Here is a 10,986-nt window from a genome sequence, read left to right on the forward strand (position 1 = left end):
AAATGAGCATTTGGACCATCAAATGAGGGGTTGGATCCTAAAAATGAGGCTTTTAGCCCTGAAAAAGGAAATTTGGGCTCTGAAATCAGTTTTGGACCTTAAAACTGTCCCTAGTCATTACGTTCAGGGCAGTTGATAGAGTTACTTATCTGAATGATTCGAGTCATGTGCCATTGGGAGAGCTCAGTCTCTTCTCCTTCTGCTGTATTAACTGGATCTCCACTGACGTGGAGATGTTGGCAGCTGCCTCATGTTCATCCCCACATCGCCTAACAGAATTCAGGGTATCTACTCGATTTCACGTTCAAATCCAGGCCCACAGAGCTACATGAGATGCCAGGGCTGGCAGGGACAGCACAGGACCTACAGGAAAGCAACTCCCATTCAGGGGGAGTGTGTGACAGACATCCCAGACGGCATCGCAGAGAGTGTGATTTGGTGCCTGTGTGCCATACACTGATGCCATCAGAGACATCGGCCATCAGATGCCATCAGAGAGGCAAGGCCTGTCCCTTCTCTGCCCACTAGCTGCAGGCATTGCGTGAACACAAAGCACATCACACTGGGGTCTTTACTCACTCCCTTGATGATACAGTCAAGGAACACGCCAATCATTTTCACAGTGTGCCTCGATACATGTTGTCTTCAAGGATGACATCCTCCAAGCACAGCAACGGTTCATATCAAAACTCAATTGAAACTTGAAAGGGAATTCAAAGGCACAAAGATGAGCTTTTGGTACTTCAGGAACAGCTAAAGAAGAAACAGAGGCACTGTGGGGGGCACTGCTGAATTTATTAAGAGTAGGTGTAGGTAGGTCTGAGACAGTCTGTGACCTCTTTGCCTCAGTTACCACCAGGGAGGTCTCCCAGACCTTTGTGCTTTGAGGCAGGACTCAGGACAGGAAAAACCAGCCGTGGATGGGGACCAAGCCAGGCGTTGCTTGAGCAAACTACACCCTTACCAGTCCATGGGACCGGAGGGGGTGTACCCAAGGGTGCTGAGAGAGGTTCTCCCCAGCAGGTGCTGGTCTGTTATGATCCCAGTAAGAAAGGCACCCAGGCTCTGTGACATATCATTTAAAATGCTGTTCATTAGCGCTAACACTATAAGGGGAGAATCATATAGCTAATGTTATGTCACTCTAGATGGTGGGAACCCCAGGTGGAGTAGCACTGAATGGGCTTCCAACCCACACACTGCACACCATGCAGACCCCATCCATAGAAGAGTCTCCTGGTTTCGTCATTCAAGCTACCATAGGATTTTCTTACAAGGAAACACCACTATTTATCATTTCTACGGTCAAACAGAAACACCGTTCTCCTGAGAACTTCTTGCTGCACTCTTAGGTACAGGCAAAGCCAGGCAGGAGGCATAATGGCCAGTACAGAGTGGGACCTGGCTGCAGTTCCTCTGTGGCAAAGAGCTGCTGAGGTTGTCCTGTGGCCAAGGGATCTGTGCAGCACAGCACAAGCGTGAAGACCACCCTGCACATGCAGTACAGAACAGCGAAGCGCTGACTGCTCAGGTTTCCCTGGGAGAAGGCTGTCCTCCTCCCTGCTGCCACAGCTGAGGTGCTGCGGCCCAAATGGGCACTGCCCATAAGAGCTGTAGGTCCGTTCCTTCTCACAGAACTGTGACTTTTTCTGACTCATTGAGTAGCATAGCAGAGCATAGCAGAGCATAGGATAAACCAGAACAGAACAGAATAGTTCGTTTGGAAGGGACCTACACGATCATCTAGTCCATCAGCCTGGCCAGTTCAGGGCTGACCAAAAGTCAGAGCACGTTATTAGGGGCACAGTCCAAATGCCTCTTAAACACTGACAGGCTTGGGGCATCGACCACCTCTCTGGGAAGCCTGTTCCAGTGTTTGAACACCCTCTTGGTAAAGAAATGGTCCCGGATGACTGGAAGATTGCCAATGTGACACCCATCTACAAGAAGGGCCGGAAGGAGGATCCGGGGAACTACAGGCCTGTCAGCCTGACCTTGGTGCCGGGGAAGGTTATGGAGAGGCTCAGCTTGAGGGCGCTCACGGGACACGTGCAGGATAACCAAGGGATCAGGCCAAGCCAGCACGGATTCATGAAGGGCAGGTCCTGCTTGACCAACCTGATCTCCTTCTATGACCAGGTGACCCGCCTAGTGGATGAGGGGAAGGCTGTTGATGTTGTCTACCTGGACTTCAGCAAAGCCTTTGACACTGTTCCCCACAGTATTCTCCTGGAGAAGCTGGCGACTCGTGGTTTAGACAGGTGCACTCTTCGCTGGGTTAAAAACTGGCTGGATGGCTGAGCCCAGAGAGTTGTAGTGAATGGGGTGAAATCCAGCTGGCGGCCGGTCACAAGCGGAGTCCCCCAGGGCTCAATTTTGGGACCGGTCTTGTTTAATGTCTTTATTGATGATCTGGATGAGGGGATAGAGTGCACCCTCAGCAAGTTTGCAGATGACACCAAGTTGGGAGGGAGTGTTGATCTGCTCGAGGGTCAGAAGGCTCTGCAGAGGGATCTGGACAGGCTGGATCGATGGGCACAGGCCAACCGGATGAAGTTCAATAAGGCCAAGTGCCGGGTTCTACACTTTGGCCACAACAACCCCAGGCAACGCTACAGGCTTGGGGACGAGTGGCTGGAAAGCTCCCCCGCAGAAAAGGACCTGGGGGTGTTGATTGACAGCCGGCTGAAGAGGAGCCAGCAGTGTGCCCAGGTGGCCAAGAAGGCCAACGGCATCCTGGCCTGTATCAGAAATAGTGTGGCCAGCAGGAGTAGGGAGGTGATCGTGCCCCTGTACTCGGCTCTGGTGAGGCCGCACCTCGAATCCTGTGTTCAGTTTTGGGCCCCTCACTCCAAGAAGGACATTGAGGTGCTGGAGCGTGTCCAGAGAAGGGTGACGAAGCTGGTGAGGGGTCTGGAACACAAGTCTTATGAGGAGCGGCTGAGGGAGCTGGGGTTGTTCAGTCTGGAGAAGAGGAGGATGAGGGGAGACCTTATCACTCTCTATGGTTTCCTGAAAGGGGGTTGCAGAGAGGTGGGTGTTGGCCTCTTCTCCCAAGTGACTAGTGACAGGACTAGAGGAAATGGCCTCAAGTTGCACCAGGGGCGGTTCAGGCTGGATATTAGGAAAAAGTTCTGTACTGAGAGAGTAGTGAAACATTGGAACAGGCTGCCCAGGGAGGTGGTAGAGTCACCCTCTCTGGAGGTGTTCAAGGAGCGTGTGGATGTGGCATTGTGGGCTGTGGCTTGATGGGCATGGTGCTGTGTGGTGTGGGTGGGTTGTTTTGGTGTGGGATGTGGGTGTTTTGTGGTTTGTGGGTGGTTTTGGTTTTTCTCTTTGTGGGTGTGTGTGTAGTGGTGGGGTTTTTTTTGTTTTTTGTTTGGTTGGTTGGTTGGTTGTTTTATGGTTGGACTTGATGATCTTACAGGTCTTTTCCAACCTTAGTGATTCTGTGATTCCCTTCATCCACTAGGCAGACAACCTTATCATAGAAGGAGCTCAAATTAGATAAACAGGACTTTCCCTCTGTGGACCCATGTTGACTAGTGTGAGACTAGTGAGTAGCGGTGCCTCCCAGGGCCCCATACTGGGTCCGATCCTGTTTAACATCTTCCTTCATGTGGGGTTGATGGGGCAGAGTGCACCCTCTGCAAGTTGGCAGATGACACCAGGCTGGGAGGAGCGGCGCTTAGGCCGGGGGGTCGTGCGGCCATCCCGAGGGGCCTGGGCAGGCTGGAGAGATGGGCTGACAGGGACCTCACGCAGTTTGGCAAGGGGAAGTGCAAAGGGTGCTGTGTGGGTGACGAGCACCAGCCCAGGCTGCCCAGGGAGCTTGCGGAGTCTCCGTCCTTGGAGATGTTCCACAGCCCTCTGGACATGGTCAGGGACAACCGCCTGCAGGTGGCCCTGCTTGAGCAGGGGCTTGCACCAGGTGACTTCACCCTCCAGGTCACCTCCCGGCCACCTTCCCGTAGCCTGTGATTCTGTGAAACGGACACCTGGAAGGGGATCCAGCCACCAACGCTGTCACCCTCGGGCGGCCATCGCCAGCTCCACCAGGAGGTTGCAGCCCATGGAGAGCCCAGGCCGGAGCAGGCTCCTGGCAGGAGCTGCAGCCACCGGAGAGGAGCCCAGGAGGCAGCAGGTTCTCTGGGCGGAGCTGTGGCCCGTGGGGCCCAAGGGGGCCGGGGAGGAGCGCGAGGAGGAAGGGGCAGCAGAGATGAGGCGCTGTGGGCCACCCGCAGCCCCCTTCCCCGTCGCCCTGCGTCGCTCGGGGGGGACAAGGGGCCGAGGAGTCGGGAAGGGAGGAGTGAGGCTGAGCCTGGGAAGAGCGGGGCTGGGGGAAGCTGGTTTCCTTTGCTTTTGTTGCTGCTCTCCTGCTCCCTTTTTACTTGGCAACAAATGACATCAACCTTGCCCAGGTCAGGCCCTGCTCGCCTGTGAGGGGGCACAGGGCGGCTCTGTGAGGAGAGGCCCAGGCTGCCCCTGCCCGCCCAGCAACAGCCACGCCATTGGCCATGGCTGAGCCAATCAGCAGAGCCGAGGTGGCCTGTCAGTCACAGCCACCTGGGGTGGGGCTGGAGGGGGCAGAGGCTGAGCAGCCTGAGGAGAAAGGTGTGAGGGACGGGCCGGGGGCAGCGGGGGGGCCCCGCTCCCCAGCCTAAACCAGTTCCCACTGTTTGAGGACACCCGTGGTAAGGGCAGCTCAAACCCATTTCCCTCTTCCCAGCCTTCCTGGCTGCCGGGTGCAGCCGAGCCAGAGGCCGGGCAGGGGAGGCTCGTCCTGCCAGCGCTGCTCATGGCGGCAGAGGAGAGAGCGCCCTGATCCTGCTGAGCGCAGGGTCGCTCTCCCGCCTCGGCTGCCCCTCGGCCCGGCACTGCTCGACACGCTGCTGCCGCACACAGGATGGGCAGTTTGCCTGTCAGGCGCTTGGGACAGCTGCCCCAGGGGGGCAAAGGGGGGAAAGTCACTGCTCCGTCCTGCTGCTGAGAGCGTGATCGAGAGAGAGAGAGATGTCTGCAGCGGGCTCCCCTGGGAGGAACTTAGGCCTCGAAAGACCAGATACCGTACCTTAAAAGTTGCTCTCATATGGCAAATGTTTTTAAGGCCTATTTGACTGCTACGGGGCTCTCTACCAAAGAGCTGAGTCCAGGGAGAAGGGTGGACGGGAGGAAGGAGAGGGAGACCATTCCAGCAAACTTCCATGCTTTCCAGTCATTAATCACCAGGCAAAGGAATTAGAAATACTGAAAACCAAAACGCCAGGCACGCTGACAGGAGAGCTCATGGCAAAGTAACGTGCCCCACTTTGCCTGCCCCCAGCACAACCCTAGCTCGCCAAGAGCAGAGAGGGCCAAGAGCTATTTTCAGTGGACATCAGACAGACAGATGCCTAGAACAAAACTTGCTGGGGAGGATGCTGCCGTTAGACTTCTCCCTTTCTCGGAAGCTGATGTACCTGGACTGAACAACAGGGATAACCCAAAAAGTAGTCAGCGTCCTTGCACTAACGAAATCACACAAGAGCCCAAAGCCAGATGCCTTCCCTGCTCTCAGTCCCACCTATCCAACAGCTTAAAATCTTCCCAAAGCAGACAAATCAGCCTAGCAGGCAGGGCATGAAGCCACACTCCAGGCAGCCCCACAGACCCCACACCAACCAAAGGCACGGGCAGAACCAAGCCAGAAACTCACCTTTGCAGGGCTACAGCAACCACTGCCGCCAAGCACGGCTGAAACTGCCCGTCACCTTGCGTTTTTGCAAGTCTCCTCATGAGACACCTCTGCCTTTCCCTCCTACACTGTGTTCTTTAGTACAGGAAGAGGCACCTGGTTGATCTTCTCTTTAACAGGTTATTAGACTATTCAGCTATCCAAAAGAGAGAGGGAGTGAGAGAGAAGAGAGAAATGCAGATGAACTGAACTGCAGAAGAAGATCATTGACTACAAAGCAAAAGACCCAGAGACCAGCTGGTGGTTTTACAGGGACAAAAGCAGGTGCAGGAAGAAGTACACAGAAGTGTTTGCAGGTAAAACCTAGCAGGAGACTAACGGTTCGTGATCTTACCCAGTATCACTAGAAGGCAGAGGCTGCTGTCAGAGCTGATCGGAGATGTGCCAAGACATTTAATAAAGTCAAGCTGCTGTTTCCATCCAGCTTAAAAATGTCAACTTACATCCCTCTCCTGTTGCGGAATACAGCACGGTGTGTACGATCGTGAAGTACTGAGACACGATTTCACCTCACATGGGGCAAGTTAAAAACATCTGAGGGTGGCACCCCAGCTCCTCTCACGGGTGGCCAGCCGGGTGCCCGAGCTGCTCACAGAAGCAGCCGTACGGCGCAGTGTGACCACGACGGTGCCCAGCACCTTTTGAGATGCACTGCTGGCACTGCTGCAGGGACAGGGCTTGTTTCCACCAGAGCAGGTGCTGCTTTCAACAGCTTTCCACCCACTGGCACCCCCAAACCCGAAATAACCCTTAGACCTGGTAGCATTGCCCAAATCCAGGAAGAAACCCTAAAGCCAGGTGCACCCCACACCCGGCAGCACCCCCCAAAACCTCCAGCACGCACCTGACACGGCAACAACCCCAAACCCTGAGGTTTCCCCTCAAATTGGCAGCACCCACCAGACCCAGACACACACCCCAAAAGCTGTTTGCAACCTCCAAACCCACAAACACCCCCGAGCCCAGGAGCACACCTTAAACCTGTGAAGGGTCCCCCAAGTCCAGAAAGAGCTGCCAAATGCAGAAACAGCCCCAAACCGGGCACCTTTCCGCAGATCAGGCAGCTCCCTCCAAAACTGGCAGCACTGCCCAGCCCCAGCGGGGCGCAGCCGCCTGAGCCTCGTGACTGACAAATGAGCATGGGATCTTCCAGGTCAGATGAGATGAGCAGCCAACTTTATTGTGCTGGGGGATGGGGGCCAGCACTTGGAGCTGGTGCGTGACCAGTCAGCAGCGTCTTCCAGGCCGGCTGTATGGTTTTTGCGCCTGACGCTTTAACCGTGAGCGGTGTCGGATCCGGTCTGGCCCAGGGTTGCTGGAGCGGCTGCTGGTCTTGAGCGCCAGAGCGCCACAGGACAGCCCTGATGCCGCCTGCCTGGCGGAGGTGGAGCGGCTCCTCTCGAGTGCCAGGGTGCCAAGGAGGAGCCCCTCTGTCACCTGCTCGGCAGTGCTGGGGCTTCTGGGCTCAGCACTTGGGGCTGGCACACAGCTGGTCCCACGGTGTTTTCCAGGCCGGCTGTACGGCTTTTGCGCTCGACGTTGTAACCGCGAGCGGTGTCGGATCCGGTCTGGCCCAGGGTGGCTGGAGCGGCTGCTGCTTTCAGGCACTGGGGACCTGTGGGATGGCCCCAGGGGTGCCTGGGTGATGGTGCTGGGCCTGCTGCTCTCATACACCAGGGAGCTGTGGGAAAGCCCTGCTGCCGCCTGGCTGGCGGTGCTGCAGCTGGCAAGCTCTGAATTGTCACTGGAGGCTGTGAGGGGAGGCAGGAAGGTCAGCAGCACAGCCACCCAGCTCCGGGCAGGAGAGGCCATCGTGGTGCCCACAGCCCTCCTGGAGCCAAGCCCACCCTAAGCCCCCCCTACCAGGCCTAGCCTGGCCCCTGGCCCCAGCGCAGGGGCACCCGGGTGCTTTGCCTCTTACCAGTGCCCAGGCCAGCACAGCAATCACACTCCCAGGTGGTTGTGCCATTCCACAAGTAGGAGCAGCACCGGTGGATGCCTTCGGCAGCACAAGAGCTGCACAGGAGCAGTTGCCAGGACCTGTGGAAGCAAACGGGTTGCTGGTTGCGAGGACAAAGTGACACCAGCAGGGGACTGCCTGGCAGAGCCTTTTTTCTAAGTGCTTCCTCCCCGAGCCTGTGCGGAGGCAGAGCTCCCGTGTAGAGCCCTAGACTGCTGCTTTGGCAACCTACCCCTCTTCCTCTGCCTGCTCCCTGCCTCTCGGGCAAAGGCACTTGCGGGCACTGCAGAGGATGTGCCTCTGATATACCAGTCCAAAGGCTTGGTCGCTCTCCCATGATGGTTGTCTGCCGGAGAAGGAAGGGAAAGTGTTGAGCCCCTGCTGCCCCAGCATCAGGCAGACCCAGGCCGTCCCTGCTCTCCCGCCCCGCCCGGTTTCCAACTCCTCCATGAAGCTGCGGACAAGAGTCAGGGGACAGCAGAAGGCCAGGCCTGCCGGGGCAGTCCCTGGCCTGGCACCACGCTTGCGCCTGACGTCTTGTGACTTGGGAAGAGAAAAACCAACCTCTTGGAGACTCGAATCCCCATGGTGAGCATTTCCATCACAAAAAGATCTTTGTCTTGGCAATGCAAGCAGCGGAAGCAGACGCCAGCATGGATAGCCTGCTTCTGGATGCAGCTCCGGTGGAACCAGGCATGTTGGCATGCTGGGCACACCATGGTGCGGTAGGACTTTTTGTCCTCCACAGGGTCCAAGCAGATGACGCAGGTGCTGCTCTGCTCTGGAGTGGCCTGCACTGCCTGCTTTGGGCGGTGCTTCCAGCAGAAGGACCTGGGGGGAAGATGGAAGGGATGGGCAAGGTGAGATGAGACGTGCTGAGTCCCTCCCTGGCAATGGTGAGGAAGGCAGAGGAGCTGTGAAGGAGCCCCAGACCCTGTCCAGGCTCTGGCCGTGGCTGTGGCTGTGGCAGGCTGCTGGGAAGTGTCCCTGTAGGTTCCTCACTTGGGTGCCCACTGCTGGCAGAAGGGGGCTTGGAGACAAGGAGGCTCCTGCGCAAGGGCCGGCAGCCCTTACCTGTACAGCCCGAAGAACTGGGTGACACACTCGCCCTCTGAGGCGCAGGGGAGATGGAAGCTGCGGTCGCACCCCTTCTCCCGGCAGGTGATGGTGGCTCCCATCTCGCCGCAAACGAAGCAGCGCTGGAAAGAGCACAGCGGACCCATCAGCAGCAGGCTCCGGGCATGCGTGGCTGGCCCCACGCCACTGGGCTGTGGGCACTGCTGGCTCACACCCCACAGATCCGCATGGTGCACGAGGCTTTTGCTTGTGCCGGAGCCTCGGTGGAGCTGCTGGGAGCAGGCATTTGTCCCAGAGCTGATGGAAGGGCTGGGATTTCTTTCTTGGGGGCCAGGAGGAGCTCCCGCAAAGCTCTCCTGGTGCAAACCTCCCTGCTCTTGCCAGGTCCTCACCTTCTGGGCTGCCTCCTGGATTGCGCGTCTGGTGTCCTCAACAAGAAACCTGTTCCTGCGCTCTTGCGGAAAACGCCCGCTGGCAAGAAACTGCAGAGCAGAGAAGGCCAGGAGCGCATTAGATCAGCAAGGAAGGGACTATTCCTGGCAGAAAGCTGGAGGGAGTCCCGGGGGAACTCACCAGGCAATAGGTGTGGGCACAGAGCCCTTTCTTTGTTGTTTTGTACCCACAGATATCTGGGTCAGCCTCTGCCCGGCGACACAGCATGCATGCTGAGGGGAGAGAGCAAATGCCGCTGGGAATGAGCACCTCTGCAGGGGAAGTCTCCCTGCGGGATCACCCCCAAGGCCCTGCTCTGACCCTGCCTAGCTGGCTGAAGGGCAGGGCTGGGGCCTTTGGAGAAGAAGGGGGCATAGCAGGCACGGGTGCCCCAGCAGGTGCCCACAGCCCAGCCTGGGCCCCGCTTGCTGAGGAGGGACCCTGCCCTGGGGTGCTTGGGGAGCTCCTGCCTTCCCCTGCCACCGGTCTTGGCCACACACAGACTGCCCCGACAACCCCTCTGCCAGCCATGGGGAGCTGTGGGGAGAGATACTTTGCTCTCACCTTGCTCCCTCGAGTCGGGGTCCTGCTGCTTCATGGCGAACATGGTGCACGTCAATGGCGAGCGCTTGGAGAGCCTCTGCCCCAGCAGTGCCGGGGTTTCTCCTCCAGACGCTCCTCTGCCAACCCTGAGGGAGCAGCAGGACACGGTGAGCTTGCAGCACAGGCCCTGGAGCCCCAAGGTGTGAGGCTGCCCTCCTCCCTCGGCAGCCCTGGGCAAGCCCCTTCCTCGCCTGCCCTCTCCTCACCTCACCAGGTTGCACTGACACACGGCCGGAGCCCAGCAGCCCTTTATCCAGGCCTTGGCAATGCATCACAGTGGCCGCTGTGACATCACCACCACACGTCTGCGTATCCCCTCAATATGGGCAAGGGCGCCCTCAGCTACCTGCCCCACCCTGTGACACGGCCACCGCCTCACGGTGGTGGGTCTAAAGTGCCAAGGCCAGGGCTGAGCCCTTGGCACCCAAGTTGGGGGGGCGGCTGCTCTTGCACCCGTATGGGGCTGCAGTGCTGGCACAGGTTGCCCAGAGAGGCTGCGGAGTCTCCTTGGAGGCAGGCCCATCCCGGCTGGATAGGGGTCAACTGCATGGGGATGTGGACTGCACTAAGAGTGGGGACTAGGATGTACCGAGCAAGGGGCTGGGGACCTTGAAAAGTTTGGGGTCTGGGGACACTGCAAGGTGTGACAGGGGTGGCAGCAAGCACAGAGAGGGGGACCTCACTGAGTGTGGAGTTGGTGGCAGCGCTGAGCATGTGTACTGGTTTTGGATGGGACAGAGTTAACTTTCTTCATAGTAGCTTGTATGGTGCTATGTTTTGGATTTGTGACCAAAACAGTGTTGGAAACCCACCTATGCTTTCGCTATGGCTGAACAGAGCGTGCACAGTGTCAAGGCCTCTTCTGCTTCTCACACAGCCCCACCAGCGAGTAGGCTGGGGGTGCACAAGAAGCAGGGAGGGGACACAGCCGGGACAGCTGACCCCATATGACCAAATGGATATCCCAGACCTTATGACGATGGGCTCACAATAAAATTGTGGGGGATGGGCAGGTTCCGGAGCTGCCATTGGCATGCTAGGCATCGCTCGGCTGGTGGCGAGGAATTGCGTTTGGTTTGCATCACTTGTTTTTCTTTGTTTTGTTTTGGGTTGTGGTTTGGTTTATTTTCCTCTTATGAAAGTGTCTTTACCTCAACCCATGAGTTTTTGCACTTTTACC

At 57.5% G+C, this 10,986-nt stretch overlaps 1 protein-coding gene across 1 annotated transcript; it reads right to left on the bottom strand.

The window, feature by feature from the left end:
• Nucleotides 1-6,961: 6,961 nt before the first annotated feature.
• LOC132320934 (PHD finger protein 7-like) lies at nt 6,962-9,810 on the bottom strand. The gene is made up of 8 exons (XM_059834576.1): nt 9,768-9,810; nt 9,345-9,436; nt 9,164-9,253; nt 8,769-8,893; nt 8,259-8,525; nt 7,927-8,040; nt 7,656-7,774; nt 6,962-7,485 (listed from the first exon to the last, which is right to left on the bottom strand). The coding sequence occupies exons 1-8, from the start codon at nt 9,808-9,810 to the stop codon at nt 6,962-6,964; spliced, it is 1,374 nt and encodes a 457-aa protein (XP_059690559.1).
• Between the last annotated feature and the right edge of the window lie 1,176 nt (nt 9,811-10,986).

The sequence above is a fragment of the Gavia stellata genome, unplaced genomic scaffold (genome assembly GCF_030936135.1).
Source record: "Gavia stellata isolate bGavSte3 unplaced genomic scaffold, bGavSte3.hap2 HAP2_SCAFFOLD_104, whole genome shotgun sequence".
Lineage (NCBI taxonomy): Eukaryota > Metazoa > Chordata > Aves > Gaviiformes > Gaviidae > Gavia > Gavia stellata.

Coding starts and splice junctions, on each gene's coding strand:
- LOC132320934 (XM_059834576.1), bottom strand. CDS start 9,810: ATGTTCGCCATGAAGCAGCAGGACCCCGACTCGAGGGAGCAAG. Junction 9,437..9,767: donor CCCCGACTCGAGGGAGCAAG/GTGAGAGCAAAG, acceptor CTCTCCCCTCAG/CATGCATGCTGTGTCGCCGG. Junction 7,486..7,655: donor CTGTGCTGGCCTGGGCACTG/GTAAGAGGCAAA, acceptor CTCCCCTCACAG/CCTCCAGTGACAATTCAGAG.